General features: G+C 34.9%; 1 protein-coding gene across 18 annotated transcripts in view; it reads left to right on the top strand.

Annotated features, from left to right (window-relative positions):
- Window positions 1–18,209, top strand: part of FIP1L1 (factor interacting with PAPOLA and CPSF1) — a 78,571-nt gene that overhangs the window by 35,747 nt on the left and 24,615 nt on the right. For all 18 annotated transcript variants that reach the window (XM_042936382.1, XM_042936391.1, XM_042936390.1 and 15 more), the window contains 2 exons: window positions 6,484–6,577; window positions 8,718–8,874. In XM_042936382.1, coding sequence (XP_042792316.1) covers window positions 6,484–6,577; window positions 8,718–8,874 — 251 coding nt within the window. The remainder of the gene's footprint in view (window positions 1–6,483; window positions 6,578–8,717; window positions 8,875–18,209) is intronic.

Here is an 18,209-nt window from a genome sequence, read left to right as displayed (position 1 = left end):
TTCAAGCTCTGCACAAAAGTGAGTAAATTTGGCTTTCCTAATGAACACATTTATGTGCTCTACTGAGTCAAAGTTTAGCGTAGTTCATCTTTAAGCGTTCAAAGTCTTTGTTTTTAAGATAGCTTGAAAAGTAACAACGTTTTAAGAATTCAGTCCCCAGAGAATTAGCATGGAAAACACTTAGTAGAAGAAGTAGAATTTGGAGTCATACCTGAGCCTGAATCTTGGTGCGGCACTTTACTCACAAAAGAGCCTTTTTCCACAGCTGTGAAAATGAAACTAATTGGACTTATACCAAGTACTTGTGTATTAAATGGCTTCTAAGGCTGCAAAAGAACCTGTTGCGGGGCACCCAATAATGTTAGTTCCTTTTGCATCTCTGCTCCCACTGTAGTCTCTTTCACTGTAGTACTGTTAGACAATAAATTATGTGCTCTGAAAACAGTTTTAAATTCTCTAATTTTTATTTTGAACATACATTATTTTTCAACACAGGATGTTTGATTAATCTTCACTTGAAAAATAGATTACATTTTCTTCATAAACTGTATATGCTTTAGAGAAGATTATTCTTGTAACGGTTGGAAAAAGTATTGAAGTAGTACTGTGTGAGTCCACGAAACTCACAATATCAGTATAAAAATATATATGCAACAAATGATAGTCTTGCTTTAATTATCAGGCCTTGGTCAGTGCGACTTTATATTTATTCAGTAATAAGGAGATAAGTATTGGTTTTTATCAACTATAAATTCTTTCTAGAGAGAATACAATGTAAGTGTCTTCCTTGGGCATGTCTTTAGTTGTGGTCCTCAACTTTGGCTATGTGTTGGAATTACCTAGGGAGCTTCAAAAAAATTATGGATGCTTAAGCCCTAGAGACGAAATTAAATTGTCTGGTATGTACTCTGGGCATTGGGATTCTTGAAAGCTCCCAAGGGCGCCTGGGTGGCTCAGTCAGTTAAGCATCTAACTTCAGCTCAGGTCATGATCTTGCATTTCGTGGATTCGAGCTCTGCATTGGGCTCTGCTGACAGCTAAGAACCTGGAGCCTGCTTCAGATTCTGTGTCTCCCTCTCTCTCTCTGCCCCTCCCCAACTCGTGCTCTGTCTCTCTCTCTCTCAAAAATAAACATTAAAAAAAAATGAAAAAAAAAACTCCCGGATGATTCTGATGTGTAGGAAACATTGAGAACCATTGATTGAGAGATCGGATTCTGGCTTGACATAAAGATTAAAATGAAATGTTTAGTGACCACCTTGGAATTTGAGGTAAAATGATAGAGTTTGCTTTGATGGGCACTAACATTTGCATTGCATTTTACAACCTCATAGAACTTTCTTTTTTGTGAGTCTCATTTAATTTATTATATTTTGCCTCTTTGAAAGTCTTTTTGTTGGTAACCAGTATCAAAGGTATATCATGCTTTTTCTTTTGCATATAGATTGGTAGATAGTATATTTGTAAAATTGGAAATTGGAATCCTGCAAATATTATTTTCCTCTTATGTTATTCCCTCCATTTAAAATGTCCTCCCTTCCCCATCCTGTGTGGCTAAATTCATTCCTCATGTCTTTCAATGCTTCTCTTTCCTAAAGTAGCTTAAAAGATGTTATACCAGGGTGCCTGGCTGGCTCCGTTGCTATGTGTCCGACTCTTGGTTTTGGCTCAAGTCATGATCTCATGGTTTGTGAGTTTGAGCCCCACATCAGGCTCTGTGCTGACAGTGAGGAGCCAGCTTGGGATTTTCTCTCTCTCTCTCCCTCTCTCCCTCTCTCCCTCTCTCCCTCTCTCCCTCTCTCCCTCTCTCCCTCTCTCCCTGTCTCTCCCCCACCCCCTGTGCTTGCTCGCTCTCTCTCTCTCTCTCTCTCTCTCTCTCTCAAAATAAACTAAAACAAAACAAAAAACTCGTAAAATAAAAAAGATGTTATACCAACTTCCATGCAAAACTGTTATAGCCATCTTTTTAGATGTTTGACCTGAGTTAGGCAATCATACTACTGCATGTGTCTTAACTTGGGAATATGAAACTGTCACATCTACGTTTTTTCCTAGAGAATGCATTCATGAATTATTGCTCCTCAGTTCTTATTAGAAGTTCTATTGTGAGAAGGCAACATTCATGGGTTTCTCAAGGACATGATTCATTTATTCTTTTAGAGTAGTGGTTCTGTACTTAAAGCAGTAACCTCTTTGAAAATTTCCTGCAAACTGTGGACTCTTGACTGAAAAATGCATTTGTACACATGCATGTATTTAAGTTCAGGATCCTCTTGGTCCCTCAGTATCCCATGTATGCTAGGTAAGGACCCTTGCTCAAAAGTACAGTTAAATCTTTAGATAAAGCCTGCATCAAAAGGGCTATGTACTCAGACCACGTGGTTTTACTCTCCCTGATTTGAATTGCTTTTATTGGATCGTACATTGTTATGCTTCACTCGATATTGAGGAACATTTTGAGAAACGGTTCTGTGAAATTCACTTATGTTTTCATTGTAGTAATTGGAGACTTTGTCCCTATTTCAGTTTTTCACAGCATGAGATTGCAGTCCATTAGTGGGGTGTGAAATGAATTTTGTGGTCTCAACCACCAAATATTTCTGGGGTTTGTATTGTTTTTTGTGTGTGTGTGATATTTAATACTAATAATTCGTATTTGATTTTAATGTTACTCTTTCCTTTTTAATAAGTGTAAGTATTATTTCATGAAGCTTTTAGTTTTTTATATGTGTTTACTGGATTACTGTGTAAAATGTGTTTCTTAAATATATTTTGGGGTCAAAAAAGTTTGAAAACTGTACTCTATCATACTTTCTCTTAACATGGACTCAGGAGAAATTTTTTTTCTCTTTATTCTCTTCTGTAAAGTGGGAATAATAATAATAATAATTGCTACTTCATAGGGAAGTAGTGAAGAGTAAATGTATCTAAAGTGCTTAGAACAGTGCTTCCTAGCACATTGTAGGTGGTGCTCTTGTTACCGGGAAGAGCAGTCTTCAGAGTTAATGCTTTGTTTTTATCTTACATTAAAAGACTTGTTATTAAAGATGTCCTTTATTTTGGCTGGTAAAAAATGAGAAGCTCAGAGATAAATTTGTGGCAAAAGATTAATAATTAATTCTTTGTCTTCCCTGGGCCCTAATTCTGTCACTTTAAAAATTTTGTTTTATCTTTGTAAGCAGTTTATGTCAGAATCATCAAAATACGCCATTTTAATTTTAATTTAATTCCATTATAATTTCAGAGATATTTTCATTTTCACGAAAGATAGAGGCTCTTGTGAACATCCACTGCCTGTATTAAGCTTGTAGATTAATGAAACTTCAGATCTCCATCATGGTTAGTTTCTGTCTCTCTTTAGCTATATGGTTTAGTCCAACACAGAAGAGAATCTTGGTAGCTATATTAGCTATCTGCCTTACTGAACAAACGTGTAAGCCCAGTTAAACTTGTGCTATGTGGAAGCAGCGCTTTCAACAATAGCCAAATTATGGAACGAGCCTAAATGCCCATCAGCTGACAAATGGATAAAGAAGATGTGGTTTATATATACAATGGAATACTACTTGGCAATGAGAAAGAATGAAATCTGGCATTTGTAGCAACGTGGATGGAACTGGAAGGTATTATGCTAAGTGAAATAAGTCAGTCAGAGAAAGACAGATACCATATGTTTTCACTCATATGTGGATCTGGAGAAACTTAACAGAAGACCGTGGGGGAGGGAAAGGGGGAAAAAATAGTTACAAACAGAGAGGGAGGGAGACAAACCATGAAAGACTCTTAAATACAGAGAATAAACTGAGGATTGATGGGGGGGATGGTGGGGGAGAGGGGAAAATGGGTGATGGGCATTGAGGAGGGTACTTATTGGGATGAGCACTGGGTGTTGTATGTAAGCAACGAACCATGGGAATCTACTCCCAAAACCAAGAGCACACTGTACACATTGTGTATTAGCCAATTTGACAATAAGTTACATTAAAAAAAAGTTAAAAAAGATAAACTTGTGCTATGTGGAAACTCAAGTTATAATAGATCCTCATAGTAAAGCTCTACTAAATCTTTTTATGCATTGAAATAGAAATGTGTCATTAAAAATTTTCAGAATAATATAGTTCAGTGTCATTTTTTCATAATGTGGCATCAGAATAACATTGGATAGTTAATCATGTCTGTTAAATATTATGTGCTGTTTGTTACTTCGGTATATGCTTATGCATTTGTCCTAAAATATTTCTGAACAAAATGGTAAACTTCACATTTCTAAGATATATCAGTCTGTGTGGTAAAAATGCCTGGGTAAAGAGGTATTGTTGTGGAAATAATGTGTAAGAAATTGTAGTTTTCTGGATTTCTTTTAGTGATGGACATTTGTTAAGGCTAATTTTCCACGTGTGTTTTTAGAAACTTAGTATTTGCCATTTTGAATCTTCAGTAATTCACTTAAAGCTGAAAAAATTAGATTGACCATATTTAAGATAAACTTTAAGAAGTGAGTACTCTCATGTGTCCCAGAATTTTTGAAAGCAGAAGTCTTTACAAATCCATGGTATATAGAAAGACATTAGAGTGTTAGATCTAGATTTAAGTTTTCCTACTTCAGCAGTTTGGAGAAGTTGAAAATCCAAACAAACGTGTGAGAATTTGTTCTTCAGGTGGAATAAGTTTTAGAAGGGAGAATCCAGCAATCGGGAATAGAAAAGAGTGGAAAAGGAAATAGTAGAGGTAAAGATTTTTACAATGAAGCCTTGGTAGCAATAAATGGTGAAGGGAAATTCTGGCCTCAGAATATGCACCTGTATCTGTTGGGATGTTGGAATCTGAGTTGTGTGTGGATATTAGAGGGCTGATGGCATCTGTTTTGATACAAAGTTACAGTGGTCATAGCTTTGTAATTAAGTTTTAGGGGAAAAAATTGGAGAGATACTTGTTTTATGTCTGAGATATTTGGATTTTTTCTAATGTGTGAATGTTAGGATAGTTTCCAGCTATATTGAAGGGGTACAAGTTAAGTAAATAAAATCACTTTCGCTCCTTGAGATCATGAAGAAATCCGGAAAGTCAATGACCTGGGCATAAAATCAGAAAAGCTTGAACTTTTTAAAAATTATATTAGAATTATATAGAATAGAAGTTCGAAGTGGGCAAGATGATAAGTAGGAGCTGACTATGTAGTTGAAGACATTTCAGATGCCATTATATACTGTTTCTAGGGTCTTTGTTTTTGTGAGCACATAATCATGGGGCGTCTCAAGGTTCCCTTGAGGCAAACTTTCACCAGTTTTGGTTTTCAGAAGTCTTAAATTTCTCAAAAGCCAGTTATCTTGCTAGAAGGCAGTGTAGCTCAAGGGAAGGGATCTGTATGTAGGCTTTGGAATCAGAAAGACTCAGATTTGAAAGTTGAGTTTTGCCATTTAGTTATTACTGATGCCAGTGACCTCCCCGTGGGCCCTGGCTTTAACATCTCTAACACAATTATACGGTAATTCAGTAAGTGCAGACTTTTATTGTGAGGTTTAGGTATGATGTGTAGACATTTGGCAAATGGTAGCTGCTGTTAGTCATTTTGGGAACCTAACTGTTGTGACTGTGGAAAGATCCATGGTACTTGGTTGTTTTACTTCTACAAAGTTTTAAAGGCAGAATTGTTCAGAACTAAAGTAGAGATGAAGAGAAATTCATCTAATTTGCATCCATTGTTCATTGCCTCTTCCTACAAGTGATTTCTGTAACTTGTTAAGCATATATACTTTCATAAAATCCTTAACTACTAACTAAATGGCTTTTAACCTTATTTTTTAAAATTTAACTTACTTGCTTTTCCTAGATAAATTTATAGCATCATTTTCTGGTAGACTGTTTTTAATGTATTCATATACTTCTTTAATGGATTATAAATACAACTGGAGGTGGAGTAGGCATTTAAATATTTAATTTTTTCTATTTAAAGGCAAGTTATCAGAAATGGAAAACTGGATCCCATTGTATGCTTTCTAATGCTTGGAATAAATCACTAAGGAAAATACAGTGTGTATCAAAATGAGTATTATTTCATTTCAAGTCTTCTGGGGGAATTTTTAAGTTTCTGTAATAGAACTATGATACGTGTTACAATTACAGTGGCCAAAAAAATTTTATTTCCATTTGCTTAGCATTTGCTACCTGATTCAGTTCCACAAAGATAAATTCAGTTGGAAACTGTTAAAAAAGTAAATTTAAAAGAAAATCTGTGAATTTAACATGATCGTCATTGGGTATATAGGTTCCAGCTTACTAAATAAAGCTTAGTCTTTATGACAGTATGAAATAGTGAGATCTAATTAACTTAGTGAAGTTTTTTTCAATGTGTACTATCCTCTGATTTTATTTTATAAAGTACATTGCAAAAGGTTTTAGACTTTATTTCTCACTTAATATTTGTGTTATTTTTCAAACATCTAATTAGGTGAAACTGAATTGATTTCAATTTCTATGTTACAGGAGATTACCTGGGGCAATCGATGTTATTGGTCAGACTATAACAATTAGCCGAGTAGAAGGAAGACGACGGGCAAACGAAAACAGCAACATACAGGTTTCGTATTTTAAAAATTAATTAATTTTGAAACTGAAGAATTACATCCATGTTCTAATTTAATTATTCGATATACATTTATAGTGCAATGTTATATGTTAGGTATTTTAGATTTAAAATATGGAATTAATCACTTTTATTACAAAAGCTATTCTATTTAGAAGTTATTACCTTTAGATCTTTTTCAGTAAGATTTCTTTCTCTTTTTTTTTTTTTTTTTTTTTTTTTTGCTGTAAGCATAATATATAGGCTAATTGGACTAAAAAAGGGAAATATTGGAAAAGTTTAAAGAAGGAAATAAAACTACCGATAATTCTAGCATCTAAAGATAACCACTCTTAACACTCTGGTACTTACTTCTCTTTGTCACCAAGCAAGATTATGATATACTATTATGATTCTTTTTTGTGTATCCTTTAAAAAAAATTATCATTTGCATTTTTCCATATTCTTAAAAATATGTAAAATTTCTTTATGATAGTTTCATTGTACGGACATACATAATTTATTAAATGTGACATTTTGGGGGGAAGTAGATTTTCTTTGTTTTCAAGTGAAATAATGAAAGGAGATGAGTTATTAGTAACTTGGATAATTCAAGTTAGAACTTTAGTAACAGATTTTCAGCTATTAGCTTGATCATACGTTTTTAAAAATTATTTCCTTTTTATCAGTGCTTTAAAAAATGTCAAAGTGTTTTGATCCTCATTACTTTTAATAAATTAATCTTGTTTTTAGCATGCTTGAGGGTAAATCATTTCTAAGCTGGTAGATAGTTCTCTCTTCTTTTCCCCACCATTAAAATGCCTGGATTTCTTAGAATAATTCTGTTCCCTACTTTAAAAAATAGCTTATCAGCATAAGTGTTACAAAAATTGCTATACTTAAAAATGAAGAAGTTAATGAAAAGAGGGATTATGTTTAAAAGATACCCTTCAGCCAGCAAGGATTTTTAGAAGTGTACATTAAAAGCACATTATGTTGTCTGTTTCTGCTGTTTTCTTAAATGTGTTTGCACATCAGAATCCCTCAGGGAGGCCTGACAAAAATCCAGATTTCTGTGTGTCACTCCTGTAGGTTTGCTGCCTGTCCCTTACCTTTTTACACAAATCACTATTTTGTAAACACTTCCACTTTTCAAGTATGAACCCTTGTTCTTAAATTTACAAGGCTCACATGAAAAAGTTATTTATATATCGGGCTGCCTATTATTTGCACCCTGTTAATGCATACCACCTGCTGATAGACCCTGGTACAGTGAAGATCTCTTCTGTTGCCATGTTGATTTCTTAATGCTACTATCTGTGACTAATGATTACATTGCCTTAATGCGAGTACAGTAACTTGGTTGGGTAACAAAGATAATACTTATTACATTATATTTATAAAGTACTTAATTTAGGGGCGCCTGGGTGGCTCAGTCGGTTAAACATCCGACTTCAGCTCAGGTCACCATCTCACAGTCCGTGAGTTCGAGCCCCGCGTCAGGCTCTGGGCTGATGGCTCAGAGCCTGGAGCCTGCTTCCGATTCTGTGTCTCCCTCTCTCTCTGCCCCTCCTCCGTTCATGCTCTGTCTCTTTCTGTCCCAAAAATAAATAAACGTTAAAAAAAAAAAAAATTTAAAGTACTTAATTTATGAATACTCTCATTGAGAATGTTTTTATTCTTTTCTGAAGTTTTTTTTAATGCTTATTTTTGAGAGAGAGGGACAGAGAGGGCGTGAGCAGGGGAGGGGCATAGAGAGAGGGAGACAGAATCCAAAGCAGGCTCCAGGCCCTGATCTGTCGGCACAGAGCCTGACATGGGGCTCAAATTCATGAACCATGAGATCATGACCTGATCTGAAGTTGGACGCTTAATTGACTGAGCCACCCAGGCGCCCCAGAATGTTTTTATTCTTACTAAGTTTTTTTGGTAATGATTTAATCATTTATTCCAGGCTTTATGTGGACATCTTAAATAGTGTGTGTGAGTATATACTCACATCTGTACACATACACATAAATCACAGACATGGAAAATTTGCTTCAAAATATGTGTTATGTGAATAAAACTTTTTACTTTGTTTCTTAAGTGAAATAAATTTACTGAGTTTTTAATCTTAGATATGTTTTTAAAATTAACTATATTTTAATTTTAGGTCCTTTCTGAAAGATCTGCTACTGAAGTAGACAACAATTTTAGCAAACCACCTCCATTTTTCCCTCCAGGAGCTCCTCCCACCCACCTTCCACCTCCTCCATTTCTTCCACCTCCTCCAACTGTCAGCACTGCTCCACCTCTGATTCCACCACCAGGTAAATAGTAAATAAGACATTTGATTTTGAGAGAAAAATAACCATGAGTGTTTCTTCTATTTTGAATTCTAATAATTAAAATATATATTTGAAAATAAAGTCTTCACTGATTGCACTGCATTATAATTAATAGATAGGAAACTTATGTTAAATCTTCAATAGATTCGGAGTGAAAACAAATCTGTATGTGCTATGTCAGCACAGCAAAGAATATACTAATAGAGAAGACTGGACAGATATGAAAATTGTGATCCAAGGTATGATAGTGATCACTAAAATTGCTAATTGTATACATAGCTTATGTATACATTAACCATGTTAACTTGTTCTGAAAAGGTTTAAAGATACTTTCAGAATTGGAGTAGGTTCAAAAAAATATATCCTGTGAAGAGATTGAAGTGAAAATCCCTGGTCGTTTTTTTGTATCCTGATTTCCTTTTAGTAGACCTCTTCTGGGTGCCAGATACCTGGTATTTACTTCTTTTAAAAAGTCAGAAAATTAGTTTTAACATATTTGAGCCACTTTGATTATTTATGTAATCGGTGGCAATAGAAAAAAATTCATGAATAATCCCCAGATTTTTAGATTTTCAACCTTACATCCAGTGGCATTTGTTATTTTATTTCCATTAAGCTTCTGGTATTTATTCCCCTTAATCAGTTTTGGATGAAACAGCAAGACTGATTGAGATAATAATTACTTTCTTCCTAGGGAGAATACCAGCAGTAAATGATAAAAACTAGCTCCTGCTCATAATTATAACTACATATGTGAGATAAAGTTTTCTTAAATTTATAAATAAGTTAATATCAATTTATACTAAATAATAAAGTTAACTTATACTAAAGAGCCACGTCCACTCAGTTACTTGGCAATTCAAGAGAGCTGTACTCGTTTTAAGGTACCAGTTTTGATAAGAGTACCAAGGCACATTAAGGGTCTGAATAGTCCTTCCCTATAGTATTCATTTTTGGTCTCTAAATATCAACTGTTTAATTGGCCCAAAAGCCACAACAACTTTGATTCCCTTCCATTGTCACTTCTGTCTTCAAAAAGGATAAGAATTAATTAAAAAAAAAAAAAGGGGGGGGGGCGCCTGGGTGGCGCAGTCGGTTAAGCGGCCGACTTCAGCCAGGTCACGATCTCGCGGTCCGTGAGTTCGAGCCCCGCGTCAGGCTCTGGGCTGATGGCTCGGAGCCTGGAGCCTGTTTCCGATTCTGTGTCTCCCTCTCTCTCTGCCCCTCCCCCGTTCATGCTCTGTCTCTCTCTGTCCCAAAAATAAATAAAAAACGTTGAAAAAAAAAAAATTAAGAAAAAAAAAAAAGGATAAGAATTATGAAAAGTGTCTGGTTTTAGAGATTCTGTTGTCTCAGAAATAGAGGAAAGAGAAGACTGGATAGGTTGGAAGTGCTTACTCCAGACAACGTTGTTTCTAAAATTCAACAAATTTCTTGTTTTGGAGCATAAACCATTCAGAAGTTGTGATGGGACCCAGGATTCTTAGGTCTTTAATATGGTGAGAATTAACTAAAGGAAAAGGGAAAGGAATGAGGATGTAGTGATTCATTGATGAGTCCTTTGTCTACCGAAAAAGATAAAATGTATAAATAGTTAATTCTGAACACACTTGATTTAGTGACATTACAAGATAGTCAGTGTACATTATAATAGTCCTTATGCTATATTGCTTGATAATCTTAATTTTACTAGGTATTAATGGTGATTTGAAAGAATTTTTTTTTATTGCTAAGCTAATACAGTATATCCCCAGATTGCTTTATATAGTTTATATAGTCAACACTAGCTATTGTGAGAGAGTAAGTGGTATGAAAAATGGTGAAAATATAAATACCTTATTGATACAATATTTAGAATCTCTGTAGGATATTCTTCATAGGCACTGGCATTATCTGGAAGTATGACTTTTTCCAAAATCATAAAACTACTCCATTTCTTTGCCATATAACTTCTATTTATAAGGATTAGTATCTTTTAATAATATTTAGGTCATCTATAGCATTACACCATAGAGTAACACTGATTATTTTTCTGTTGTTTAAGTTATTTATTTACAGGCTTACCTCGGAGATATTACACTTCTAGACCACTGCAATAAAATGAATCAAATTATGTTTTTGGGGGGTTTCTTGGTGCATGTACAAGTTAATGTTTATACTATGCTATAGTCTATTAAAGAGTGCAATAATAGCATTATGTCTAAAACTCAGTGTACATACCTTAACTGAAAAGTACTTTATTGCTAAAAAAATGTTTATCATCATCTGAGCGTTAAGTGAGTATAATCTTTTTGCTGATCTTGGTGTCTTTTGATGTTGAAGGCTGCTGACTAACCAGGGTGGTGGTGGCTGAAGGTTAAGGTGGCTGTGGCAATTTCTTACAATAAGACAGCAATGAAGTTTGCCTCATCTGTGGACTGTTCCTTTCACAAGTGATTTCTCTTTTGGATGTGATGCTGTTTGATAGCATCTTAGCCAAAGTAGAACTTTCAAACTTGGAGTCAATCCTTTCAAACCCTGCTTCTGCTTTTATCAGCTAGGATTATGTAATATTCTGTATTCTAACTCCTTTGCTGTCATTTCCACAAACTTCACAGCATCTTCACCAGGAGTAGACTCCATCTCAGGAAACCACTTTCTTTGCTCATCCATGAGAAGCAGCCCCTCATCTGTTCATGTTTTGCCCTGAGATTGTAGAAATTCTGTCACAACGTCAGGCCCCACTTCTCCTTCTAGTTCTCTTGTTATTTCCACCACATCTGCAGTGACTTCCTCCACTGAAGTCCTGAACCCCTCCCAGTCATCCACGAGGCTCAGAATCAACTTCTTCCAAACTCCTCTTCATATTGATATTTGGATCTCTCCCCATGAATCATGGATGAATGTTTTTAATGGCATCTCGAATCATGAATCCTTGCCAGAATGTTTTCAGTTTACTTTGCCCAGATCTGCCAGACAACTGGAATCATGGTCTCTGACCACTGTATGCTTATGAAATGTGTTTCTTCAGTAATAAGACTTGAAAGTCAAATGACTCCTTGATCCATGGGCTGCAGAATGGATATTTGTTATGGGGCATGGAAACATTAATCTCCTTGTGTGTCTCCAACAGAGAGCTCTTGAGTGACCAGGCACATTGTCGATGGGCAGTAATATTTTGAAAGGAATCTTTTTTTCTGAGCAGTAGTCTCAACAGTGGCTTAAAATATTCAGTAAACCATGTTGTCAACAGATGTGCTGTCATCCAGGCTTTGTTGTTCCACTTTAGGGCAGAGCACAGGCAGAGTGGATTTAGCATAATTCGTAAGGGCCCTAGGATTTCAGAATGGTAAATGAGCATAAGTCACCAGCTGCATTAGCCCCTGACAAGAAAAGAGTCAGCCTGTCCTTTGAAACTTTGAAGCCAGGCCTTGACTTTTCTTGAGCTGTGAAAGTCCCAGATGGCATCTTCTTCTAATAGGAGGCTGTTTTATCTGCATTGCAAATCTGTTTAGTGTAGCCACCTTTATGAATTATCTGAGTGAGACCTTCTGGGTAACTTGCTGCAGCTTCTGTATCAGCACTTGCTGCCTTGCCTTGCACTTTACGTTACGGAGATGGCTTCTTTCCTTAAACCTCACGAACCAACCTCTGGTAGCTTTAAACTTTTTTTCTTGCAGCTTCCTCACCTCTGTCAACCTTTACAGAATTGAAGAGAGTTATAAGGGCTTTGCCCTGGATTAGCCTTTGGCTTAAGGGAATGTTGTGGCTGGTTTGGTCTTCTATCCAGACCACTCAGAGTTTCTCCATATTGGCAGTAAAGCTAGTTTGCTTTCTTATCAGTGTGTGTTCACTGGAGTAGCACTTTTAATTTCTTTCAAGAACTTTTCCTTTGCATTCACAACTTGACTGGCACAAGAGGCCTATCAGCTTTTGGCATGCCTTCCTCACTAAGCTTAATCATTTCTAGCTTTTGATTTAAAGTGAGAGACCTATAACTCTTCCTTTCACTTGAACATTTCAAGGCCATTGTAGGGCTATTAACTGGCCTAATTTCATTATTGTTGTGTCTCAGGGGAGAAGGAGAGAGAGAGAACACAAACAACATTTATCATTTAAGTTTGCCATCTTATATGTGATTGAGGTTGTGGTGACCCAAAACAGTTAAAACAGTAACATCAGAAGATCATTGATCACAAATGGCCATAACAAATAAAATAATGAAAAGTTTGAAATATTGTGACAGTTACCTTAAATGTGACACAGAGACATGAAATGTGCAAACACTATTGGGAAAGGACTCTAGTAGACTTGCTGATGCAGTGTTGCCACAGGCCTTCAGTTTGTTAAAAACAAAAGCACGGTAACTACGGAGTGCTTAAAGTGGGTGCAGTAAAATGAGGTATGCCTGTAATGTTAATTTTCAGCTACATGCTTTCCATATTTTAAACACCTGTCTGGATTTCCTTTGATGGCTTATTCTTAGAATTGCCATGCTGTCCTGTCAGCATTTAAGAATACTAATTTAGATGAATTCTGATGCTTGTTAAAGCAGTACCTAACTGGTATATTTGCTGGTGGCTGGGAGATACCAATTGATACTAAAACCAAATATTTGTAAATTGAGACTATCTGAATTACTATTTAATTGTACCAGCTCATGAGCTGTTGGGAGAGAACATAGCTCACATTTCCACCTGTGTTTCTCAACAATGCTAATCACAAAGATCTTGTGTATACTTGACATTCCTTAAATAAGATAGCTGATTGAGTTAACATGCTTATGTATCCATAACACCAGAGAGATTTTCAGATTGACAGTTGATACAGTCAGACACTTACCAGTCAGAGTGGGTACTAGCTTTCAATAACAGTATGGCTACATATGGATGTATACCAACTGAATATTGGCCTTGATTAAAGCCACATTTTCAGTTACCATTTACCACAGAACCACATGATTAGAGTACATTCTATAGAGCTCACTGTAATTTAGATCACCTTAAGAATTAAAAGCAGTTAATGGAAGAAACCTGTGGCCCAGGAGTCTTTTCATGTTTGCCTTAAAAATTACTCCATTTTTTTTAGAGAAACCTTGGATTTTCTGGAGAAATACTAAAGGAAGAAAGGAAAAACTATCCCTTGAAACTTTAAACGTATTTTAATGTTTTCTTTGTTAACATTTGTTTTGAAATGCAGAAGTTTTAAAGACTATAGGCCTGTATATGATGGGACAAAGATAGTAATCATTTTATAATGCCTATATTTTCAGATGCTGATTTTTTTCATAAATAGGGTGACTGTATATCCAGATTTCCCTGGAATGGGTCTTACTTCTATACCTTTTATTTCAGCATAACTATTTCTATTCACTCTCAGAAATGCCTTGGTTTGAAGAAAAAAAATTATGGTCAGTTTTTGGAGGTTTCCAGGCATGACTCATCACATTAAGTGGGCTCCTTAACAAAGATGAGGTGATAGACGTCGCATGTATTCAAGGGATTTTTACTGTCAAATAGCAGAGAAGGAAACGTGTATTGCCTCCTACCCTCCTGAAACACACATCAACAAACATACATGAAACCTTGTTAGTAACAATAAAATATTTGCCACAATTGATTTGTAAGAACAGTGGAGAACGTTTTGAATGGGAGAGTATAGCAAATATGTAAGGGACCTCTGGTCCTAAATGAATGTCATGACATTTGGACTAGCTTTTTTACATGAAAACGTATTTAATGTGGTTTCCTGCTACCATACTAACAGTAGCTTGAAAACACTGATTATTCAGCATCTTAACTTTCAGAAAGTCTGTTACTTTTATTGAACCACCCACTACTTTCTATTGTGTTACATTTCTCAGAAATGCATTAGTACAGCTTCATGGTTTCATGGAGTAATAGTAGAAATTCATTTGACTCTTAAATAATACTGGGGTTATCGGCACCAACCTCCTAAGCAGTCAAAAATCTGCATATAACTTGACCTCCTGGAAACTTCTACTGATAGCCCATTGTTGACTGGAAGCCTTACTCATAACATAAACAGTCAACACGTTTTTTTATGTTATATGTATTATGTACTATATTCTTACAGTAAAGTAAGCTAGAGAAAAGAATATGTTAACATCATAAAGAAGAGAAAATGAATTTATAGGTCTGTACTATAAAAAAATCCACATGTAAGTGCACCTGTGCAGTTCAAACCCATGTTGTTTAAGGGTCACTTGTAATAGCTAATAATAGCTAATATTTCTTGAATGCTTATTTACTATTGATGGCACTTTTCTGAGCACATTTCATGTATTAACTCTATATGATTCTTGACAACATCTGAAGTAGATATTATTCTAATTTTATAGAAGAGGAAACTGGGGTTTAAGGCATTTAAGTAGTACCTAGAAAATAGCAGAACCAGGGGTACCTGGTTGGCTCAGTCGGTTGAGCGACTGACTTTGGCTCAGGTCATGATCTCACAGCTCGTGGGTTTGAGCCCCGTGTTGGGCTCTGTGCTGACAGCTTGGAGCCTGGAGCCTGCTTTGGATTCTGTGTCTTCCTCTCTCTCTGCCCCTAACCCACTCGCATTCTGTCTCTGTCTCTCCCAAAAATAAATAAACATTAAAAAAAAATTAAAAAAAGAAAAGAAAATAGCAGAACCAGTAGGCAGTTTTGCTTGAAAGCCTGTTTTGTTACCTGTGTTGAAATGAATCATGACCTGTGTCGAGAAAACTGTATTATGTATGGCATTGTGTGTATTTACCTCAATATCATGTCTTTGAAAAGCTTTTTTTTTTTAATTTTTAATTTTTATTATTTTCTTTCTTTTTTTTTTTTTTTTTTTTTTTTTTGTATTTCCCTCATGTTGAAGTGCATGCATATATATTTGTGGATAGAGAAGTTAGGGAGGTTGAGGAACCAGATTTTTTTTTTGTAAATCTAGTTAACTGAGGTTTTGCTGTTTTGTGTTTCCTGATTTGTGTTAAGTCTAGTGAATATATACTTGTGATGTACTTGTTTATTGGAAGAAAAATTGTAACATTGGAAGGATTAATGCTATATAGTACAGTTGATTTTTATGGTACTTTTTATTGTGGTAAAATGTACATAGTATTTATTATTCTAACCATTTATAAGTGCATGGTTCACTGGCATTAAATACATTGTGTTGTGTAACCATCGCTACTGTCTATACCTAAAACTTCTTCATTATTGATAACAAAACTGTACTCAGTAGACAATAACTCTTACCTCCTACCCCAGCTCCTGGTAGCCTCTCTTTCTTTCTTTCTCTATGAATTTGTCTATTGTAGGTACTTTATGTAAGTGAAATCATACAGTATTTGTCCTGTGTCTGGCTTATCTTGTTTTTAAAATAATTTAATTAATGTTTGTAAAATATTTTTTTAAACTATGTTCAAACTATATTACATTTTATTGTAGACTTTTAATTTAAAATTTTAAATGTTGATTAACTTTAGTGTCATCCTATTTTATCTTCATTTTTGAAAATAGAGTTTATTGAAAGAAGGCAGATTCATTTTAACTAATTTCTTGTTACATTAATCAAAATTAAGGGTCATGTGACTATGGTTCTGTAAGTCTTCAGAACAATTGAAACTCTCAGGAGTAGAATTCTGTTAAGTTGAAAAAGGCTTTTTGCTTTACTGAAATACTGTAGTCCAACTAGTTCAGACCACAGAGAAAAATCATCCCTGCTTTTAAAATTGTATATAAGGTTTACCTGTTTATCTAGATTTGAAAACGCATAGGGTTCTGCAGTTAAGAAGGGTTTCCTAAATTCATTCTGAAAGACTGTGGTCAAGTACCTTAGTGTATCACTAGTCACGTAGTACCGTGAATTATATGAACTTAAAGGTTGTGTGAATTCCTTAAATATCTTGATTTTGGGTTAGCCATGATACAGGGAATTAGGGAGAAAGGCAGCTCACCTCTGGAGTCTTGCTGCATTTCTTCTGAGGTCTGCATTTTGGATTAGCTTTCTGTTAGCAGTCTGGTTCCAGCACAGTGGCTCTTAAACTTAATACAGCCCCCCAAAGAGCTTTTATTTATGCATGGTTTATCTGTTTTTTGTATTAGAAATTAAAACTGAGAAATATCATTAAAAAAATATTCTTAGTAAGTCTATTACATATTAGCATTCAGACAACATTTGTATGAAAAATACTTTTTTCAAAACAAAAAACCATTTAGTGCAAAGAGTGGCCTTATTCTATACTTTTGCAAATATTACTGTGTGGCTTAATAGAAAAAAGCTGAATTCTCCTGTTTGTTTCTGCCTTAAATCTTTCTGTGGTTTCACACATTGTGTAGCCTCTAGAAAACTTTATTGGACACTTGTAAGAGAATGAGCATGAAAATGGCAAATAACGTCTTAGTATTTTTATGAGAGTAGTTTTGACCTTGCAGATTCCTTAGAAGGGTAGAGACCCCTGGGAATCTCCAGATAGCACTTGAAGAATTGCTGCTTTGGCAAAAGCTTGGCCTATACTGGGTGAATATTATCTGTACCCTTGAGAAGGTACAATTTTGAGAAGCTGTTTTACGAATATGATGTTTATTAGGCTAATTTTTATAGTTCTGTAAGATTTTTGGTCTTATACAGTAAGTCTGCCTATTAACTGACGCTGTTTGCCCAAAATAATTTTTCCAGAAGTACCTTTAAAAATATATTCCTCGAAGTTTTTGAGAACTGTACTCATTTTCTCTTAAGTTTTTTTTTTTTATATTAGAAAACCCCCAACAGCCGGTTAATATTTTCAGTGAACTAAAAATAGGGAATAATGCTAATTATCTGTAATTATTTTCCATTTGAACATTTCTGGCACAATTAATTTAAATGTAAGCTTCATGGATATTAAAACCTTCTCTACAATGATGATTTTTGAATGTCCTTTTTTCTCATGGGTGTTCCCTTTATAATAGTTACATTTTGAATGTACTGTGGATGCTACATTTTATAGAATTTAATCATGGTTTAATATTTGCCTTTTGTTTGTGCCACTCTTCCAATCATTTTGTGATTACATTGGAGCTTATAGAGACCAGTTCCTTTGTAAAAATACTGACATTTCTATTCAGAGATATTTTTATTTGTCTAATGTAGGATTTTCGTGTTCAGTAGGCTTTAGATTATTTTATAAATTAGAGGATTAAGTATTCCTAATAAGGATAAAATAGTTCACTTTATACTTAACATAAAATTGTCTTGTTTACCTTTTAGGTATGGCGTAGACTGATAACTTTGTTGCTTTAAGTTTTGTGACCATAGCACCTTTTAACAAATTTTTAAAAACATTACTCCATCCTTTTTTGCACCCT

Source organism: Panthera leo, chromosome B1 (genome assembly GCF_018350215.1).
Source record: "Panthera leo isolate Ple1 chromosome B1, P.leo_Ple1_pat1.1, whole genome shotgun sequence".
Taxonomy (NCBI): Eukaryota; Metazoa; Chordata; class Mammalia; order Carnivora; family Felidae; genus Panthera; species Panthera leo.
Note: the sequence above shows the minus strand (reverse complement) of the source record. Positions and strands in the feature narration are given on the sequence as shown.